Source organism: Oncorhynchus gorbuscha, unplaced genomic scaffold (assembly GCF_021184085.1).
Source record: "Oncorhynchus gorbuscha isolate QuinsamMale2020 ecotype Even-year unplaced genomic scaffold, OgorEven_v1.0 Un_scaffold_1852, whole genome shotgun sequence".
NCBI lineage: Eukaryota > Metazoa > Chordata > Actinopteri > Salmoniformes > Salmonidae > Oncorhynchus > Oncorhynchus gorbuscha.
Genome location: NW_025746517.1, coordinates 67,492 through 91,813, shown reverse-complemented (window position 1 = coordinate 91,813; position 24,322 = coordinate 67,492). Strand labels below are relative to the sequence as shown.

The window sequence follows — 24,322 nt, the reverse complement described above, 5'->3', positions numbered from 1 at the left end:
ATATAGTACACCACAGAGGACTCTGGTTATTCCCTGTATAGTACACCACAGAGGACTCTGGTTATTCCCTATATAGTACACCACATATCACTCTGGTTATTCCCTATATAGTACACCACATATCACTCTGGTTATTCTCTATATAGTACACCACATATCACTCTGGTTATTCCCTATATAGTACACCACATATCACTCTGGTTATTCCCTATATAGTACACCACATATCACTCTGGTTATTCCCTATATAGTACACCACAGAGGACTCTGGTTATTCCCTGTATAGTACACCACAGAGGACTCTGGTTATTCCCTATAAAGTACACCACATATCACTCTGGTTATTCCCTATATAGTACACCACATATCACTCTGGTTATTCCCTATATAGTACACCACAGAGGACTCTGGTTATTCCCTGTATAGTACACCACAGAGGACTCTGGTTATTCCCTATATAGTACACCACATATCACTCCAGTTATTCCCTATAAAGTACACCACATATCACTCTGGTTATTCCCTATATAGTACACCACATATCACTCTGGTTATTCCCTATATAGTACACCACAGAGGACTCTGGTTATTCCCTATATAGTACACCACATATCACTCTGGTTATTCCCTATATAGTACACCACATATCACTCTGGTTATTCCCTATATAGTACACCACAGAGGACTCTGGTTATTCCCTGTATAGTACACCACAGAGGACTCTGGTTATTCCCTATATAGTACACCACATATCACTCCAGTTATTCCCTATAAAGTACACCACATATCACTCTGGTTATTTCCTATATAGTACACCACAGAGGACTCTGGTTATTCCCTATAAAGTACACCACATATCACTCTGGTTATTCCCTATATAGTACACCACAGAGGACTCTGGTTATTCCCTATATAGTACACCAAAGAGGACTCTGGTTATTCCCTATATAGTACACCACATATCACTCTGGTTATTCCCTATATAGTACACAACATATCACTCTGGCTATTCCCTATAAAGTACACCTCAGAGGACTCTGGTTATTCCCTATATAGTACACCACAGATGACTTTGGTTATTCCCTATATAGTACACCACAAAGGACTCTGGTTATTCCCTATATAGTACACCACAGAGGACTCTGGTTATTCCCTATATAGTACACCACATATCACTCTGGGTATTCCCTATATAGTACACCACAGATGACTTTGGTTATTCCCTATAAAGTACACCACAGAGGACTCTGGTTATTCCCTATAAAGTACACCACAGAGGACTCTGGTTATTCCCTATATAGTACACCACATATCACTCTGGTTATTCCCTATATAGTACACCACATATCACTCTGGTTATTCCCTATATAGTACACCACAGAGGACTCTGGTTATTCCCTGTATAGTACACCACAGAGGACTCTGGTTATTCCCTATAAAGTACACCACATATCACTCTGGTTATTCCCTATATAGTACACCACATATCACTCTGGTTATTCCCTATATAGTACACCACAGAGGACTCTGGTTATTCCCTGTATAGTACACCACAGAGGACTCTGGTTATTCCCTATATAGTACACCACATATCACTCCAGTTATTCCCTATAAAGTACACCACATATCACTCTGGTTATTTCCTATATAGTACACCACAGAGGACTCTGGTTATTCCCTATAAAGTACACCACATATCACTCTGGTTATTCCCTATATAGTACACCACAGAGGACTCTGGTTATTCCCTGTATAGTACACCACAGAGGACTCTGGTTATTCCCTATATAGTACACCACATATCACTCCAGTTATTCCCTATAAAGTACACCACATATCACTCTGGTTATTCCCTATATAGTACACCACAGAGGACTCTGGTTATTCCCTGTATAGTACACCACAGAGGACTCTGGTTATTCCCTATATAGTACACCACATATCACTCCAGTTATTCCCTATAAAGTACACCACATATCACTCTGGTTATTTCCTATATAGTACACCACAGAGGACTCTGGTTATTCCCTATAAAGTACACCACATATCACTCTGGTTATTCCCTATATAGTACACCACAGAGGACTCTGGTTATTCCCTGTATAGTACACCACAGAGGACTCTGGTTATTCCCTATATAGTACACCACATATCACTCTGGTTATTCCCTATATAGTACACCACATATCACTCTGGTTATTCTCTATATAGTACACCACATATCACTCTGGTTATTCCCTATATAGTACACCACATATCACTCTGGTTATTCCCTATATAGTACACCACATATCACTCTGGTTATTCCCTATATAGTACACCACAGAGGACTCTGGTTATTCCCTGTATAGTACACCACAGAGGACTCTGGTTATTCCCTATAAAGTACACCACATATCACTCTGGTTATTCCCTATATAGTACACCACATATCACTCTGGTTATTCCCTATATAGTACACCACAGAGGACTCTGGTTATTCCCTGTATAGTACACCACAGAGGACTCTGGTTATTCCCTATATAGTACACCACATATCACTCCAGTTATTCCCTATAAAGTACACCACATATCACTCTGGTTATTTCCTATATAGTACACCACAGAGGACTCTGGTTATTCCCTATAAAGTACACCACATATCACTCTGGTTATTCCCTATATAGTACACCACAGAGGAATCTGGTTATTCCCTGTATAGTACACCACAGAGGACTCTGGTTATTCCTTATATAGTACACCACATATCACTCCAGTTATTCCCTATAAAGTACACCACATATCACTCTGGTTATTTCCTATATAGTACACCACAGAGGACTCTGGTTATTCCCTATAAAGTACACCACATATCACTCTGGTTATTCCCTATATAGTACACCACAGAGGACTCTGGTTATTCCCTATATAGTACACCACAGAGGACTCTGGTTATTCCCTATATAGTACACCACATATCACTCTGGTTATTCCCTATATAGTACACCACATATCACTCTGGTTATTCCCTATATAGTACACCACATATCACTCTGGTTATTCCCTATAAAGTACACCACATATCACTCTGGTTATTCCCTATATAGTACACCACAGAGGACTCTGGTTATTCCCTGTATAGTACACCACAGAGGACTCTGGTTATTCCCTATATAGTACACCACATATCACTCCAGTTATTCCCTATAAAGTACACCACATATCACTCTGGTTATTCCCTATATAGTACACCACAGAGGACTCTGGTTATTCCCTGTATAGTACACCACAGAGGACTCTGGTTATTCCCTATATAGTACACCACATATCACTCCAGTTATTCCCTATAAAGTACACCACATATCACTCTGGTTATTTCCTATATAGTACACCACAGAGGACTCTGGTTATTCCCTATAAAGTACACCACATATCACTCTGGTTATTCCCTATATAGTACACCACAGAGGACTCTGGTTATTCCCTGTATAGTACACCACAGAGGACTCTGGTTATTCCCTATATAGTACACCACATATCACTCTGGTTATTCCCTATATAGTACACCACATATCACTCTGGTTATTCTCTATATAGTACACCACATATCACTCTGGTTATTCCCTATATAGTACACCACATATCACTCTGGTTATTCCCTATATAGTACACCACATATCACTCTGGTTATTCCCTATATAGTACACCACAGAGGACTCTGGTTATTCCCTGTATAGTACACCACAGAGGACTCTGGTTATTCCCTATAAAGTACACCACATATCACTCTGGTTATTCCCTATATAGTACACCACATATCACTCTGGTTATTCCCTATATAGTACACCACAGAGGACTCTGGTTATTCCCTGTATAGTACACCACAGAGGACTCTGGTTATTCCCTATATAGTACACCACATATCACTCCAGTTATTCCCTATAAAGTACACCACATATCACTCTGGTTATTTCCTATATAGTACACCACAGAGGACTCTGGTTATTCCCTATAAAGTACACCACATATCACTCTGGTTATTCCCTATATAGTACACCACAGAGGAATCTGGTTATTCCCTGTATAGTACACCACAGAGGACTCTGGTTATTCCTTATATAGTACACCACATATCACTCCAGTTATTCCCTATAAAGTACACCACATATCACTCTGGTTATTTCCTATATAGTACACCACAGAGGACTCTGGTTATTCCCTATAAAGTACACCACATATCACTCTGGTTATTCCCTATATAGTACACCACAGAGGACTCTGGTTATTCCCTATATAGTACACCACAGAGGACTCTGGTTATTCCCTATATAGTACACCACATATCACTCTGGTTATTCCCTATATAGTACACCACATATCACTCTGGTTATTCCCTATATAGTACACCACATATCACTCTGGTTATTCCCTATATAGTACACCACATATCACTCTGGTTATTCCCTATATAGTACACCACATATCACTCTGGTTATTCCCTATATAGTACACCACAGAGGACTCTGGTTATTCCCTGTATAGTACACCACAGAGGACTCTGGTTATTCCCTATATAGTACACCACATATCACTCTGGTTATTCCCTATATAGTACACCACATATCACTCTGGTTATTCTCTATATAGTACACCACATATCACTCTGGTTATTCCCTATATAGTACACCACATATCACTCTGGTTATTCCCTATATAGTACACCACATATCACTCTGGTTATTCCCTATATAGTACACCACAGAGGACTCTGGTTATTCCCTGTATAGTACACCACAGAGGACTCTGGTTATTCCCTATAAAGTACACCACATATCACTCTGGTTATTCCCTATATAGTACACCACATATCACTCTGGTTATTCCCTATATAGTACACCACAGAGGACTCTGGTTATTCCCTATAAAGTACACCACATATCACTCTGGTTATTCCCTATATAGTACACCACAGAGGACTCTGGTTATTCCCTATATAGTACACCACAGAGGACTCTGGTTATTCCCTATATAGTACACCACATATCACTCTGGTTATTCCCTATATAGTACACAACATATCACTCTGGTTATTCCCTATAAAGTACACCTCAGAGGACTCTGGTTATTCCCTATATAGTACACCACAGATGACTTTGGTTATTCCCTATATAGTACACCACAAAGGACTCTGGTTATTCCCTATATAGTACACCACAGAGGACTCTGGTTATTCCCTATATAGTACACCACATATCACTCTGGGTATTCCCTATATAGTACACCACAGAGGACTTTGGTTATTCCCTATAAAGTACACCACAGAGGACTCTGGTTATTCCCTATAAAGTACACCACAGAGGACTCTGGTTATTCCCTATATAGTACACCACATATCACTCTGGTTATTCCCTATATAGGACACAACATATCACTCTGGTTATTCCCTATATAGTACACCACATATCACTCTGGTTATTCCCTATATAGTACACCACATATCACTCTGGTTATTCCCTATAAAGTACACCACATATCACTCTGGTTATTCCCTATATAGTACACCACATATCACTCTGGTTATTCCCTATATAGTACACCACATATCACTCTGGTTATTCCCTATATAGTACACCACATATCACTCTGGTTATTCCCTATTTAGTACACCACAGAGGACTCTGGTTATTCCCTGTATAGTACACCACAGAGGACTCTGGTTATTCCCTATATAGTACACCACATATCACTCTGGTTATTCCCTATATAGTACACCACATATCACTCTGGTTATTCCCTATATAGTACACCACATATCACTCTGGTTATTCCCTATATAGTACACCACAGAGGACTCTGGTTATTCCCTGTATAGTACACCACAGAGGACTCTGGTTATTCCCTATAAAGTACACCACATATCACTCTGGTTATTCCCTATATAGTACACCACATATCACTCTGGTTATTCCCTATATAGTACACCACAGAGGACTCTGGTTATTCCCTGTATAGTACACCACAGAGGACTCTGGTTATTCCCTATATAGTACACCACATATCACTCCAGTTATTCCCTATAAAGTACACCACATATCACTCTGGTTATTCCCTATATAGTACACCACAGAGGACTCTGGTTATTCCCTGTATAGTACACCACAGAGGACTCTGGTTATTCCCTATATAGTACACCACATATCACTCCAGTTATTCCCTATAAAGTACACCACATATCACTCTGGTTATTCCCTATATAGTACACCACAGAGGACTCTGGTTATTCCCTGTATAGTACACCACAGAGGACTCTGGTTATTCCCTATATAGTACACCACATATCATTCCAGTTATTCCCTATAAAGTACACCACATATCACTCTGGTTATTCCCTGTATAGTACACCACATATCACTCTGGTTATTCCCTATATAGTACACCACAGAGGACTCTGGTTATTCCCTATAAAGTACACCACATATCACTCTGGTTATTCCCTATATAGTACACCACAGAGGACTCTGGTTATTCCCTATATAGTACACCACAGAGGACTCTGGTTATTCCCTATAAAGTACACCACATATCACTCCAGTTATTCCCTATAAAGTACACCACAGAGGACTCTGGTTATTCCCTGTATAGTACACCACAGAGGACTCTGGTTATTCCCTATATAGTACACCACAGAGGACTCTGGTTATTCCCTATATAGTACACCACATATCACTCTGGTTATTCCCTATAAAGTACACCACATATCACTCCGGTTATTCCCTATATAGTACACCACAGAGGACTCTGGTTATTCCCTATATAGTACACCACATATCACTCTGGTTATTCCCTATATAGTACACCACATATCACTCTGGTTATTCCCTATATAGTACACCACAGAGGACTCTGGTTATTCCCTATAAAGTACACCAAAGAGGACTCTGGTTATTCCCTATATAGTACACAACATATCACTCTGGTTATTCCCTATATAGGACACAACATATCACTCTGGTTATTCCCTATATAGTACACCACATATCACTCTGGTTATTCCCTATATAGTACACCACATATCACTCTGGTTATTCCCTATAAAGTACACCACATATCACTCTGGTTATTCCCTATATAGTACACCACATATCACTCTGGTTATTCCCTATATAGTACACCACATATCACTCTGGTTATTCCCTATATAGTACACCACATATCACTCTGGTTATTCCCTATTTAGTACACCACAGAGGACTCTGGTTATTCCCTGTATAGTACACCACAGAGGACTCTGGTTATTCCCTATATAGTACACCACATATCACTCTGGTTATTCCCTATATAGTACACCACATATCACTCTGGTTATTCCCTATATAGTACACCACATATCACTCTGGTTATTCCCTATATAGTACACCACAGAGGACTCTGGTTATTCCCTGTATAGTACACCACAGAGGACTCTGGTTATTCCCTATAAAGTACACCACATATCACTCTGGTTATTCCCTATATAGTACACCACATATCACTCTGGTTATTCCCTATATAGTACACCACAGAGGACTCTGGTTATTCCCTGTATAGTACACCACAGAGGACTCTGGTTATTCCCTATATAGTACACCACATATCACTCCAGTTATTCCCTATAAAGTACACCACATATCACTCTGGTTATTCCCTATATAGTACACCACAGAGGACTCTGGTTATTCCCTGTATAGTACACCACAGAGGACTCTGGTTATTCCCTATATAGTACACCACATATCACTCCAGTTATTCCCTATAAAGTACACCACATATCACTCTGGTTATTCCCTATATAGTACACCACAGAGGACTCTGGTTATTCCCTGTATAGTACACCACAGAGGACTCTGGTTATTCCCTATATAGTACACCACATATCATTCCAGTTATTCCCTATAAAGTACACCACATATCACTCTGGTTATTCCCTGTATAGTACACCACATATCACTCTGGTTATTCCCTATATAGTACACCACAGAGGACTCTGGTTATTCCCTATAAAGTACACCACATATCACTCTGGTTATTCCCTATATAGTACACCACAGAGGACTCTGGTTATTCCCTATATAGTACACCACAGAGGACTCTGGTTATTCCCTATAAAGTACACCACATATCACTCCAGTTATTCCCTATAAAGTACACCACAGAGGACTCTGGTTATTCCCTGTATAGTACACCACAGAGGACTCTGGTTATTCCCTATATAGTACACCACAGAGGACTCTGGTTATTCCCTATATAGTACACCACATATCACTCTGGTTATTCCCTATAAAGTACACCACATATCACTCCGGTTATTCCCTATATAGTACACCACAGAGGACTCTGGTTATTCCCTATATAGTACACCACATATCACTCTGGTTATTCCCTATATAGTACACCACATATCACTCTGGTTATTCCCTATATAGTACACCACAGAGGACTCTGGTTATTCCCTATAAAGTACACCAAAGAGGACTCTGGTTATTCCCTATATAGTACACCACATATCACTCTGGTTATTCCCTATATAGTACACCACATATCACTCCGGTTATTCCCTATATAGTACACCACAGAGGACTCCGGTTATTCCCTATAAAGTACACCACATATCACTCCGGTTATTCCCTATATAGTACACCACATATCACTCTGGTTATTCCCTATATAGTACACCACATAGGAATTTGGTCCATATCAGTGCACTATATACAGTTGAAGTCAGAAGTTTACATACACCTTAGCCAAATACATTTAAAGTTTTTCACAATTACTGACATTTAATCCTAGTAAACATTCCCTGTCTTAGGTCAGTTAGGATCACCACTTTATTTTAAGAATGTGACATGTTAGAATAATAGTAGAGAGAATGATTTATTTCAGCTTTTATATCTTTCATCACATTCCCAGTGGGTCAGAAGTTCACATACACTCAATTAGTATTTGGTAGCATTGCCTTATAGTTGTTTAGCTTGGGTCAAACGTTTCGGGGAGCCTTCCACAAGCTTCCCACATTAAGTTGGGTGAATTTTGGCCCATTCCTCCTGACAGAGCTAGTGTAACTGAGTCAGGTTTGTAGGGCTCCTTGATCGCACACACTTTTTCAGTTCTGACCACAAATGTTCTATAGGATTGAGGTCAGGGATTTGTGATGGCCACTCCAATGCCTTGACTTTGTTGTCCTTAAGCCATTTTGTCACAACTTTGGAAGTATGTTTGGGGTCATTGTTAATTTGGAAGACCCATTTGTGACCAAGCTTTAACTTCCTGACTGATGTCTTGAGATTTTGCTTCAATATATCCACATACTTTTCCCCGCCTCATGATGCCATCTATTTTGTGAAGTGCACCAGTCCCTCCAGCAGCAAAGCATCCCACAACATGATGATGCCACCCCTGTGTTTCATGGTTGGGATGGTGTTCTTCGGCTCGCAAGCCTCCCCCTTTTTCCTCCAAACATAATGATGGTCATTATGGCCAAACAGTTCTATTTTTGTTTCATCAGACCAGAGGACATTTCTTCAAAAAGTACGATCTTTGTCCCCATGTGCAGTTGCAAACCGTAGTCTGGCTTTTCTTTTCTGGACTCGTTTTACTGTGGATATAGATACTTTTGTACCTGCTTCCTCCAGAATCTTCACAAGGTCCTTTGCTGTTGTTCTGGGATTGATTTACACTTTTCACACCAAAGTACGTTCATCTCTAGGAGACAGAATGTGTCTCCTTCCTGAGCGGTAGGACGGCTGCTTGGTCCCATGGTGTTTATACTTGCGTACTATTGTTTGTACAGATGAACGTGGTACCTTCAGGCATTTGGAAATTGCTCCCAAGGATGAACCAGACTTGTGGAGGTCTACAATTTATTTTCTGAGGTCTTAGCTGATTTCTTTTGATTTTCCCATGATGTCAAACAAAGAGGCACTGAGTTTGAAGGTAGGCCTTGAAATACATTCACAGGTACACCTCCAATTGACTCAAATTATGTCAATTTCTTGGAATTTTCCAAGTTGTTTAAAGACACATTCAACTTAGTGTATATAAACTGACCCAAGGGAATTGTGATACAGTGAAATAATATGTCTGTAAACAATTGTTGGAAATATGACTTGTGTCAGGCACAAAGTAGATGTCCTAACCGACTTGTCAAAACTATAGTTTGTTAACAATTTATTTGTGGAGTGGTTGAAAAACGAGTTTTAATGACTCCAACCTAAGTGTATGTAAACTTCCGACTTCAACTGTAGGTAATAGGGTGCTACAGTTTCCTCTCATTCAGATTCATGACTGATACTGCTGTGGTTAAACTGTAGTGATGACTGATGCTGCTATGGTTAGACTGTAGTGATGACTGATGCTGCTGTGGTTAAACTGTAGTGATGACTGAGTGCTGTGGTTAGACTGTAGTGATGACTGATACTGCTGTGGTTAAACTGTAGTGATGACTGATACTGCTGTGGTTAGACTGTAGTGATGACTGATACTGCTGTGGTTAAACTGTAGTGATGACTGATACTGCTGTGGTTAAACTGTAGTGATGACTGATACTGCTGTGGTTAGATTGTAGTGATGACTGATACTGCTGTGGTTAGACTGTAGTGATGACTGCTACTGCTGTGGTTAGACTGTAGTGATGACTGATGCTGCTGTGGTTAGACTGTAGTGATGACTGATACTGCTGTGGTTAGACTGTAGTGATGACTGATACTGCTGTGGTTAAACTGTAGTGATGACTGATACTGCTGTGGTTAGACTGTAGTGATGACTGATACTGCTGTGGTTAGACTGTAGTGATGACTGATGCTGCTGTGGTTGAACTGTAGTGATGACTGATACTGCTGTGGTTAGACTGTAGTGATGACTGATACTGCTGTGGTTAGACTGTAGTGATGACTGATGCTGCTGTGGTTAGACTGTAGTGATGACTGATACTGCTGTGGTTAAACTGTAGTGATGACTGATACTGCTGTGGTTAGACTGTAGTGATGACTGATACTGCTGTGGTTAAACTGTAGTGATGACTGATACTGCTGTGGTTAAACTGTAGTGATGACTGATACTGCTGTGGTTAAACTGTAGTGATGACTGATACTGCTGTGGTTAGATTGTAGTGATGACTGATACTGCTGTGGTTAGACTGTAGTGATGACTGCTACTGCTGTGGTTAGACTGTAGTGATGACTGATGCTGCTGTGGTTAGACTGTAGTGATGACTGATACTGCTGTGGTTAGACTGTAGTGATGACTGATACTGCTGTGGTTAAACTGTAGTGATGACTGATACTGCTGTGGTTAGACTGTAGTGATGACTGATACTGCTGTGGTTAGACTGTAGTGATGACTGATGCTGCTGTGGTTGAACTGTAGTGATGACTGATACTGCTGTGGTTAGACTGTAGTGATGACTGAGTGCTGTGGTTAGACTGTAGTGATGACTGATGCTGCTGTGGTTAGACTGTAGTGATGACTGATACTGCTGTGGTTAGACTGTAGTGATGACTGATACTGCTGTGGTTAGACTGTAGTGATGACTGATGCTGCTGTGGTTAAACTGTAGTGATGACTGATACTGCTGTGGTTAGACTGTAGTGATGACTGATGCTGCTGTGGTTAAACTGTAGTGATGACTGAGTGCTGTGGTTAGACTGTAGTGATGACTGATACTGCTGTGGTTAGACTGTAGTGATGACTGATGCTGCTGTGGTTAGACTGTAGTGATGACTGATGCTGCTGTGGTTAGACTGTAGTGATGACTGATACTGCTGTGGTTAGACTGTAGTGATGACTGATACTGCTGTGGTTAGACTGTAGTGATGACTGATGCTGCTGTGGTTAGACTGTAGTGATGACTGATACTGCTGTGGTTAGACTGTAGTGATGACTGATACTGCTGTGGTTAAACTGTAGTGATGACTGATACTGCTGTGGTTAGACTGTAGTGATGACTGAGTGCTGTGGTTAGACTGTAGTGATGACTGAGTGCTGTGGTTAAACTGTAGTGATGACTGATGCTGCTGTGGTTAGACTGTAGTGATGACTGAGTGCTGTGGTTAGATTGTAGTGATGACTGATGCTGCTGTGGTTAGACTGTAGTGATGACTGAGTGCCGTGGTTAGACTGTAGTGATGACTGATACTGCTGTGGTTAGACTGTAGTGATGACTGAGTGCTGTGGTTAAACTGTAGTGATGACTGATGCTGCTGTGGTTAGACTGTAGTGATGACTGAGTGCTGTGGTTAGACTGTAGTGATGACTGATGCTGCTGTGGTTAAACTGTAGTGATGACTGATGCTGCTGTGGTTAGACTGTAGTGATGACTGATACTGCTGTGGTTAGACTGTAGTGATGACTGATGCTGCTGTGGTTAGACTGTAGTGATGACTGATACTGCTGTGGTTAGACTGTAGTGATGACTGATACTGCTGTGGTTAGACTGTAGTGATGACTGATGCTGCTGTGGTTAGACTGTAGTGATGACTGATACTGCTGTGGTTAGACTGTAGTGATGACTGATACTGCTGTGGTTAGACTGTAGTGATGACTGAGTGCTGTGGTTAGACTGTAGTGATGACTGATGCTGCTGTGGTTAGACTGTAGTGATGACTGAGTGCTGTGGTTAAACTGTAGTGATGACTGATACTGCTGTGGTTAGACTGTAGTGATGACTGATGCTGCTGTGGTTAGACTGTAGTGATGACTGATACTGCTGTGGTTAGACTGTAGTGATGACTGATGCTGCTGTGGTTAGACTGTAGTGATGACTGAGTGCTGTGGTTAGACTGTAGTGATGACTGATGCTGCTGTGGTTAGACTGTAGTGATGACTGATACTGCTGTGGTTAGACTGTAGTGATGACTGATACTGCTGTGGTTAGACTGTAGTGATGACTGATGCTGCTGTGGTTAGACTGTAGTGATGACTGAGTGCTGTGGTTAGACTGTAGTGATGACTGATGCTGCTGTGGTTAGACTGTAGTGATGACTGATACTGCTGTGGTTAGACTGTAGTGATGACTGATGCTGCTGTGGTTAGACTGTAGTGATGACTGATGCTGCTGTGGTTAGACTGTAGTGATGACTGATACTGCTGTGGTTAGACTGTAGTGATGACTGATGCTGCTGTGGTTAGACTGTAGTGATGACTGATGCTGCTGTGGTTAAACTGTAGTGATGACTGATACTGCTGTGGTTAGACTGTAGTGATGACTGAGTGCTGTGGTTAGACTGTAGTGATGACTGATACTGCTGTGGTTAGACTGTAGTGATGACTGATACTGCTGTGGTTAGACTGTAGTGATGACTGAGTGCTGTGGTTAGACTGTAGTGATGACTGATGCTGCTGTGGTTAGACTGTAGTGATGACTGAGTGCTGTGGTTAAACTGTAGTGATGACTGATACTGCTGTGGTTAGACTGTAGTGATGACTGATGCTGCTGTGGTTAGACTGTAGTGATGACTGATACTGCTGTGGTTAGACTGTAGTGATGACTGATGCTGCTGTGGTTAGACTGTAGTGATGACTGAGTGCTGTGGTTAGACTGTAGTGATGACTGATGCTGCTGTGGTTAGACTGTAGTGATGACTGATACTGCTGTGGTTAGACTGTAGTGATGACTGATACTGCTGTGGTTAGACTGTAGTGATGACTGATGCTGCTGTGGTTAGACTGTAGTGATGACTGATGCTGCTGTGGTTAAACTGTAGTGATGACTGATACTGCTGTGGTTAGACTGTAGTGATGACTGAGTGCTGTGGTTAGACTGTAGTGATGACTGATACTGCTGTGGTTAAACTGTAGTGATGACTGATGCTGCTGTGGTTGGACTGTAGTGATGACTGATGCTGCTGTGGTTAGACTGTAGTGATGACTGATACTGCTGTGGTTAGACTGTAGTGATGACTGATACTGCTGTGGTTAAACTGTAGTGATGACTGATGCTGCTGTGGTTAGACTGTAGTGATGACTGATGCTGCTGTGGTTAAACTGTAGTGATGACTGATACTGCTGTGGTTAGACTGTAGTGATGACTGATACTGCTGTGGTTAGACTGTAGTGATGACTGATACTGCTGTGGTTAGACTGTAGTGATGACTGATGCTGCTGTGGTTAGACTGTAGTGATGACTGATACTGCTGTGGTTAGACTGTAGTGATGACTGATGCTGCTGTGGTTAGACTGTAGTCATGATTGATAGTTGATACTAATTGTTTGCAGGTCCGTATCTGGGCTCGGAGGAAAGCTATAGCTGAGGGACACGGAAACTATGCTCTCAATGTTACAGGACCAATGCTCAAGTTTTTTGAACGATACTACAATGCCAGCTACCCACTGTCCAAGTCAGGTAAGTTAGCTTAGCATTCAGACCTGTCAGGTAAGTTAGCTTAGCATTCAGACCTGTCAGGTAAGTTAGCTTAGCATTCAGACCTGTCAGGTAAGTTAGCTTAGCATTCAGACCTGTCAGGTAAGTTAGCTTAGCATTCCGACCTGTCAGGTAAGTTAGCTTAGCATTCAGACCTGTCAGGTAAATTAGCTTAGCATTCCGACCTGTCAGGTAAGTTAGCTTAGCATTCAGACCTGTCAGGTAAGTTAGCGTTGTATTCAGACCTGTCAGGTAAGTTAGCGTTGTATTCAGACCTGTCAGGTAAGTTAGCGTTGTATTCAGGCCTGTCAGGTAAGTTAGCTTAGCATTCCGACCTGTCAGGTAAGTTAGCTTAGCATGCAGACCTGTCAGGTAAGTCAGCGTTGTATTCCGACCTGTCAGGTAAGTTAGCTTAGCATTCAGACCTGTCAGGTAAGTTAGCTTAGCATGCAGACCTGTCAGGTAAGTTAGCTTAGCATGCAGACCTGTCAGGTAAGTTAGCTTAGCATGCAGACCTGTCAGGTAAGTTAGCTTAGCATTCAGACCTGTCAGGTAAGTTAGCTTAGCATTCAGACCTGTCAGGTAAGTTAGCTTTGCTTTGCATGCAGACCTGTCAGGTAAGTTAGCTTAGCATTCAGACCTGTCAGGTAAGTTAGCTTAGCATTCAGACCTGTCAGGTAAGTTAGCTTAGCATTCAGACCTGTCAGGTAAGTTAGCTTAGCATTCAGACCTGTCAGGTAAGTTAGCTTAGCATTCAGACCTCAGCTCCATGAGTGCATGTGTACACATGTAGGCCTACACTTATATTAAGTCGCTCTGGATAAGAGCGTCTGCTAAATGACTTAAATGTAATGTAAATGTATTATACTCTGTGAAACTAAGTCTCCCAACAGATTGTTGGTTACGTTCCAAATGGCTCCCTATTTCCTATAAAGTGCACTAAGGCTCTGGTCAAGAGTAGTGCACTATAAAGGGAATAGGGTACCATTTAGGCCTCCTTTATTGTCTTTTCCCCTGTAGACCAGATAGCTCTCCCTGACTTCAATGCTGGAGCCATGGAGAACTGGGGTCTGATCACCTACAGAGAGACAGCCCTCCTGTACGATCCAGCCATCTCCTCTGTTGGAAACAAAGAGAGAGTCTTGACTGTGGTGGCTCACGAACTGGCTCATATGGTAGTGTGTTCTCTATGTCATCCCTGTACTTCCTGTCCAACCTATGACATCCCTGTACTTCCTGTCCAACCTATGACATCCCTGTACTTCCTGTCCAACCTATGACATCCCTGTACTTCCTGTCCAACCTATGACATTACTGTACTTCCTGTCCAACCTATGACATTACTGTACTTCCTGTCCAACCTATGACATCCCTGTACTTCCTGTCCAACCTATGACATCCCTGTACTTCTTGTCAAACCAATGACATCACTGTACTGCCTGTCCGACCTATGACATTAATGTACCTAGTGTCCAACCTATGACATCACTATACTTCCTGTCCAACCTATGACATTACTGTACTTCCTGTCCAACCTATGACATCACATCCTGCAAGGAGAAACATTGCTCGAGAGGATGACTAAGGTCCACAACATGAGCGCCAGGTAATGAGAGGAAGCCCAGTTGCCAGTTGCCGGGAGAAGATGGAACGAGATGGATTTTGGCCAGACACAATTTACATTTAAAAAAATAATAATTTTGTTCCCAAAACTAGATTATGTTACTAACAGAGTGGACTAAGTTTAGCAGACTTTAATCTTTGCCAAAGCTTTAAAAAATGGTGTTGTTTAGAAGGAGTGCAAATGGAGTTATTGCACACTCACTTCACAGAGAAGGCGTTCCCTAATGGAAATATGCGCATACATGCTAGAACGCGCTAATAGGATCTCGCTAGCTCCTGCTTGGCTCTGCCCACCTCCTTGCTTGTTCTGCCCACTATGACTAATTGCTTCCCATTTGAAACGACGGGCTAAGGTCTATCTTGGTTTAGATATAAAAATGTTTGGTTAGAGTTTTGGGCTAGTAACCGGCAGGTAGCATAGAGGTTAGAGTGTTGGGCTAATAACCGGCAGGTAGCCTAGTGGTTAGAGTGTTGGGCTAGTAACCGGCAGGTAGCCTAGTGGTTAGTGTTGGGCTAGTTACCGGCAGGTAGCCTAGCGGTTAGAGTGTTGTGCTAGTAACTGGCAGGTAGCCTTGTGGTTAGAGCGTTGGACTAGTAACTGGCAGGTAGCCTAGTGGTTAGAGCGTTGGGCTAGTAACCGGCAGGTAGCATAAATCAAATCAAATCAAATTTATTCATATAGCCCTTCGTACATCAGCTGATATCTCAAAGTGCTGTACAGAAACCCAGCCTAAAACCCCAAACAGCAAGCAATGCAGGTGTAGAAGCACGGTGGCTAGGAAAAACTCCCTAGAAAGGCCAAAACCTAGGAAGAAACCTAGAGAGGAACCAGGCTATGTGGGGTGGCCAGTCCTCTTCTGGCTGTGCCGGGTGGAGATTATAACAGAACATGGCCAAGATGTTCAAATGTTCATAAATGACCAGCATGGTCGAATAATAACAAGGCAGAACAGTTGAAACTGGAGCAGCAGCACAGTCAGGTGGACCGGGGACAGCAAGGAGTCATCATGTCAGGTAGTCCTGGGGCACGGTCCTAGGGCTTAGGTCCTCCGAGAGAGAGAAAGAAAGAGAGAGCATATGTGGGGTGGCCCGTCCTCTTCTGGCTGTGCCGGGTGGAGATTATAACAGAACATGGCCAAGATGTTCAAATGTTCATAAATGACCAGCATGGTCGAATAATAGTAAGGCAGAGCGGTTAGAGCGTTGGGCTAGAAACCAGCAGGTAGCCTAGTGTTTAAAGCGTTGGGCTAGTAACCGGCAGGTAGCATAGCAGTTAGAGTGTTGGGCTAGTAACTGGCAGGTAGCCTTGTGGTTAGAGCATTGGACTAGTAACCGGCAGGTAGCCTAGTGGTTAGAGTGTTGGGCTAGTAACCGGCAGGTAGCCTAGTTGTTAGAGCGTTGGACTAGTAACCGACAGGTAGCCTAGTGGTTAGAGTGTTGGGCTAGTAACCGGCAGGTAGCCTAGCGGTTAGAGTGTTGGGCTAGTAACCGACAGGTAGCCTAGCGGTTAGAGTGTTGGGCTAATCACCGGCAGGTAGCCTAGCGGTTAGAGCGTTGGGCTAGTAACCGGCAGGTAGCCTAGTGGTTAAAGCGTTGGGCTAGTAACCGGCAGGTAGCCTAGTTGTTAGAGCGTTGGACTAGTAACCGGCAGGTAGCCTAGCGGTTAGAACGTTGGGCTAGTAACCAGCAGGTAGCCTAGTGGTTAGAACGTTGGACTAGTAACCGGTAGGTAGCCTAGCGGTTAGAGTGTTGGACTAGTAACCAGCAGGTAGCCTAGTGGTTAGAGTGTTTGGCTAGTAACCGGCAGGTAGCCTAGCGGTTAGAGTGTTGGGCTAGTAACCGGTAGGTAGCTTAGTGGTTAAAGCGTTGGGCTAGTAACCGGCAGGTATTCTTGTGGTTAGAGCGTTGGACTAGTAACCGGCAGATAGCCTAACGGTTAGAGTGTTGGGCTAGTAACTGGCAGGTAGCCTAGTGGTTAGAGTGTTTGGCTAGTAACCGGCAGGTAGCCTAGCGGTTAGAGTGTTGGGCCAGTAACCGAAAGGTCTCTAGTTCAAATCCCCAAGTTTACAAGGTGAAAAATCTGTTGATGTGCCCTTAAACAAGCCACTTAATCCTAATTGCCCCAGGATCACCGTTGATTATGGCAGATCTTGGCCTTGATCACATTCTCCTAGGGTGTCTCAAGGTGAGTTGGGGTATCAAATGTTTTAGTCACAAGCAGCGAATACAGCAGGTGATGAATTTATAATGAAATACGAAAAACATGTTTTCAATTCATACCTTTGTATTAATACGTACTTAACCCACCTAATTATTAATATTGGTCAGAGCTGGCGAAAGGTAATGCACTGCTTCATAGGGAACAGACGGCCATTTTGGATGTGATTGTTCCCGAAGTGTGACATGATCCTGTGTCCACAGTGGTTTGGGAACCTGGTGACTCTGAGATGGTGGAATGACCTGTGGCTGAACGAGGGCTTTGCCAGCTACGTGGAGTATCTAGGAGCTGACTACGCTGAACCCACGTGGAACATCGTAAGACTGATCACCCTCACAGGAGGATTAATCTGATCATATAGAGTACAGTAAGACTGATCTCCCTCACAGGAGGATTAATCTGATCATATAGAGTACAGTAAGACTGATCACCCTCACAGGAGGATTAATCTGATCATATAGAGTACAGTAAGACTGATCACTCTTTCAGGAGGATTAATCTGATCATATAGAGTACAGTAAGACTGATCACCCTTTCAGGAGGATTAATCTGATCATATAGAGTACAGTAAGACTGATCACTAATTCAGGAGGATTAATCTGATCATATAGAGTACAGTAAGACTGATCACCCTCACAGGAGGATTAATCTGATCATATAGAGTACAGTAAGACTGATCACTCTTTCAGGAGGATTAATCTGATCATATAGAGTACAGTAAGACTGATCACTCTTTCAGGAGGATTAATCTGATCATATAGAGTACAGTAAGACTGATCACCCCCACAGGAGGATTAATCTGATCATATAGAGTACAGTAAGACTGATCACTCTTTCAGGAGGATTAATCTGATCATATAGAGTACAGTAAGACTGATCACCCTCACAGGAGGATTAATCTGATCATATAGAGTACAGTAAGACTGATCACCCTCACAGGAGGATTAATCTGATCATATAGAGTACAGTAAGACTGATCACCCTCACAGGAGGATTAATCTGATCATATAGAGTACAGTAAGACTGATCACTAATTCAGGAGGATTAATCTGATCATATAGAGTACAGTAAGACTGATCACTAATTCAGGAGGATTAATCTGATCATATAGAGTACAGTAAGACTGATCACCCTCACAGGAGGATTAATCTGATCATATAGAGTACAGTAAGACTGATCACTAATTCAGGAGGATTAATCTGATCATATAGAGTACAGTAAGACTGATCACTAATTCAGGAGGATTAATCTGATCATATAGAGTACAGTAAGACTGATCACCCTTACAGGAGGATTAATCTGATCATATAGAGTACAGTAAGACTGATCACTCTTTCAGGAGGATTAATCTGATCATATAGAGTACAGTAAGACTGATCACTCTTTCAGGAGGATTAATCTGATCATATAGAGTACAGTAAGACTGATCACCCTCACAGGAGGATTAATCTGATCATATAGAGTACAGTAAGACTGACCACTCTTTCAGGAGGATTAATCTGATCATATAGAGTACAGTAAGACTGATCACCCTCACAGGAGGATTAATCTGATCATATAGAGTACAGTAAGACTGACCACCCTTTCAGGAGGATTAATCTGATCATATAGAGTACAGTAAGACTGATCACCCTCACAGGAGGATTAATCTGATCATATAGAGTACAGTAAGACTGATCACTCTTTCAGGAGGATTAATCTGATCATATAGAGTACAGTAAGACTGATCACCCTTTCAGGAGGATTAATCTGATCATATAGAGTACAGTAAGACTGATCACTAATTCAGGAGGATTAATCTGATCATATAGAGTACAGTAAGACTGATCACCCTCACAGGAGGATTAATCTGATCATATAGAGTACAGTAAGACTGATCACTCTTTCAGGAGGATTAATCTGATCATATAGAGTACAGTAAGACTGATCACTCTTTCAGGAGGATTAATCTGATCATATAGAGTACAGTAAGACTGATCACCCCCACAGGAGGATTAATCTGATCATATAGAGTACAGTAAGACTGATCACTCTTTCAGGAGGATTAATCTGATCATATAGAGTACAGTAAGACTGATCACCCTCACAGGAGGATTAATCTGATCATATAGAGTACAGTAAGACTGATCACCCTCACAGGAGGATTAATCTGATCATATAGAGTACAGTAAGACTGATCACCCTCACAGGAGGATTAATCTGATCATATAGAGTACAGTAAGACTGATCACTAATTCAGGAGGATTAATCTGATCATATAGAGTACAGTAAGACTGATCACTAATTCAGGAGGATTAATCTGATCATATAGAGTACAGTAAGACTGATCACTAATTCAGGAGGATTAATCTGATCATATAGAGTACAGTAAGACTGATCACCCTCACAGGAGGATTAATCTGATCATATAGAGTACAGTAAGACTGATCACTAATTCAGGAGGATTAATCTGATCATATAGAGTACAGTAAGACTGATCACTAATTCAGGAGGATTAATCTGATCATATAGAGTACAGTAAGACTGATCACCCTTACAGGAGGATTAATCTGATCATATAGAGTACAGTAAGACTGATCACCCTTTCAGGAGGATTAATCTGATCATATAGAGTACAGTAAGACTGATCACTCTTTCAGGAGGATTAATCTGATCATATAGAGTACAGTAAGACTGATCACCCTCACAGGAGGATTAATCTGATCATATAGAGTACAGTAAGACTGATCACTCTTTCAGGAGGATTAATCTGATCATATAGAGTACAGTAAGACTGATCACCCTCACAGGAGGATTAATCTGATCATATAGAGTACAGTAAGACTGATCACTCTCCCTCTCTCTCCCTAGAAAGAGCAGACCATCCTGAATGATGTCCACAAGGTGTTTGCTGTGGACGCCCTGGCCTCATCTCATCCTCTGTCCCGGAAAGAGGAGGAAGTCAACCAGCCTGACGAGATCAGTGAGATGTTCAACACCATCTCCTACAGCAAGGTTCTCTATGTTCTAGAACATCTCCTACAGCAAGGTTCTCTATGTTGTAGACCATCTCCTACAGCAAGGTTCTCTATGTTCTAGACCATCTCCTACAGCAATGTTCTCTATTGTTCTCCATGTTCTAGACCATCTCCTACAGCAAGGTTCTCTATGTTCTAGACCATCTCCTGCAGCAATGTTCTCTATTGTTCTCCATGTTCTAGACCATCTCCTACAGCAAGGTTCTCTATGTTCGAGAACATCTCCTACAGCAAGGTTTTCTATGTTGTAGACCATCTATTACAGTAAGGTTCTCTATGTTCGAGAACATCTCCTACAGCAAGGTTCTCTATGTTCTAGACCATCTCCTACAGCAATGTTCTCTATTGTTCTCCATGTTCTAGACCATCTCCTACAGCAAGGTTCTCTATGGTTCTCCATGTTCTGGACCATCTTCTACAGCAAGGTTCACAGCAAGGTTCTCCATGTTTTAGGCCATCTCGTACAGCAAGGTTCTCCATGGTTCTCCATGTTCTAGACCATCTCCTACAGCAAAGTTCTCCATGGTTCTCAACGTTTAAAGACCCGAAGAAAGCATGCCTCCCACCCCTTCCCATCCCACCCAGAAACGAATCAGTGCCCCTCCAACCCATCCATCCCCTGATTCAACCAGTAGATTCCCTCCAATCGCCCCCTCCCTCCCCCACAGTGACCAGACCCCCCCACCCCCCACACACCTTCCCCGTGGGCCTGGAATCAAAGAACATAATAAAAGTTGTAATAAATATCTGTATCTGTTGGGCTTTAGCTGTAATTATTCTTCAAGACACTCCCATTATTCTTCAAGACACTCCCATTATTCTTCAAGACACTCCCATTATTCTTCAAGACACTCCCATTATTCTTCAAGACACTCCCATTATTCTTCAAGACACTCCCATTATTCTTCAAGACACTCCCATTATTCTTCAAGACACTCCCATTATTCTTCAAGACACTCCCATTATTCTTCAAGACACTCCCATTATTCTTCAAGACACTCCCATTATTCTTCAAGACACTCCCATTATTCTTCAAGACACTCCCACATCATATGGAGGAATGTGCCGACCTGATTCAGGGGACACAGTGAACAGTCGGGGACAATTTCCTCGTACCATATTTCCGTGGTGTTAAATACATTCTGTGAACAAACTTAAAATGTATATGTTGATGGTTCGGATTACGGGATGCCAAAATCACATTTTTCCCATGTCCTGTTCCAGTTAAAGGGTGGTTCAGATTAAATTAAATCTGTGGACCAGGTAGAATAGAGTGTTTGTTGAGAACGCGCTAACACAATTAACAAGATGTTCAACACCATCACCTACTGCAAGGTTTTTCTCTGTTCTAGACCACATATACAACAGAGACTCAGAGTATCTCACTGTAAAACACAAGCTGGGAGATGAGTATCTCACTGTAAAACACAAGCTGGGAGATGAGTATCTCACTGTAAAACACAAGCTGGGAGATGAGTATCTCACTGTAAAACACAAGCTGGGAGATGAGTATCTCACTGTAAAACACAAGCTGGGAGATGAGTATCTCACTGTAAAACACAAGCTGGGAGATGAGTATCTCACTGTAAAACACAAGCTGGGAGATGAGTATCTCACTGTAAAACACAAGCTGGGAGATGAGTATCTCACTGTAAAACACAAGCTGGGAGATGATTATCTCACTGTAAAACACAAGCTGGGAGATGAGTATCTCACTGTAAAACACAAGCTGGGAGATGAGTATCTCACTGTAAAACACAAGCTGGGAGATGAGTATCTCACTGTAAAACACAAGCTGGGAGATGAGTATCTCACTGTAAAACACAAGCTGGGAGATGAGTATCTCACTGTAAAACACAAGCTGGGAGATGAGTATCTCACTGTAAAACACAAGCTGGGAGATGAGTATCTCACTGTAAAACACAAGCTGGGAGATGAGTATCTCACTGTAAAACACAAGCTGGGAGATGAGTATCTCACTGTAAAACACAAGCTGGGAGATGAGTATCTCACTGTAAAACACAAGCTGGGAGATGAGTATCTCACTGTAAAACACAAGCTGGGAGATGAGTATCTCACTGTAAAACACAAGCTGGGAGATACATGGTTACACCTTCTCTCTAGTGTAGTAGAGAGCTCCATGGTTACACCTTCTCTCTCTGGTGTAGTAGGGAGATCCATGGTTACACCTTCTCTCTAGTGTAGTAGAGAGCTCCATGGTTACACCTTCTCTCTAGTGTAGTAGAGAGCTCCATGGTTACACCTTCTCTCTCTAGTGTAGTAGGGAGATCCATGGTTACACCTTCTCTCTCTGGTGTAGTAGGGAGATCCATGGTTACACCTTCTCTCTCTGGCGTAGTAGAGAGCTCCATGGTTACACCTTCTCTCTCTGGTGTAGTAGGGAACTCCATGGTTACACCTTCTCTCTGGTGTAGTAGAGAGCTCCATGGTTACACCTTCTCTCTAGTGTAGTAGGGAGATACATGGTTACACCTTCTCTCTCTGGTGTAGTAGGGAGATCCATGGTTACACCTTCTCTCTCTGGTGTAGTAGGGAGAAACATGGTTACACCTTCTCTCTCTGGTGTAGTAGAGAGCTCCATGGTTACACATTCTCTCTCTGGTGTAGTAGGGAGATCCATGGTTACACCTTCTCTCTCTAGTGTAGTAGGGAGCTCCATGGTTACACCTTCTCTCTAGTGTAGTAGAGGGCTCCATGGTTACACCTTCTCTCTCTGGTGTAGTAGGGAGCTCCATGGTTACACCTTCTCTCTAGTGTAGTAGAGGGCTCCATGGTTACACCTTCTCTCTCTAGTGTAGTAGGGAGCTCCATGGTTACACCTTCTCTCTAGTGTAGTAGAGGGCTCCATGGTTACACCTTCTCTCTCTGGTGTAGTAGAGAGCTCCATGGTTACACCTTCTCTCTCTGGTGTAGTAGGGAGATCCATGGTTACACCTTCTCTCTCTGGTGTAGTAGGGAGATCCATGGTTACACCTTCTCTCTCTGGTGTAGTAGGGAGATCCATGGTTACACCTTCTCTCTCTGGTGTAGTAGGGAGATCCATGGTTACACCTTCTCTCTCTGGTGTAGTAG

The 24,322-nt window shown here is 42.3% G+C and overlaps 1 protein-coding gene across 1 annotated transcript in view; it reads left to right on the top strand.

The window, feature by feature from the left end:
- Window positions 1–24,322, top strand: part of LOC124024433 (aminopeptidase N-like) — a 79,179-nt gene that overhangs the window by 9,743 nt on the left and 45,114 nt on the right. The window contains exons 4-7 of the mRNA XM_046338326.1: window positions 14,227–14,353; window positions 15,392–15,546; window positions 18,416–18,529; window positions 21,063–21,206. Coding sequence (XP_046194282.1) covers window positions 14,227–14,353; window positions 15,392–15,546; window positions 18,416–18,529; window positions 21,063–21,206 — 540 coding nt within the window. The remainder of the gene's footprint in view (window positions 1–14,226; window positions 14,354–15,391; window positions 15,547–18,415; window positions 18,530–21,062; window positions 21,207–24,322) is intronic.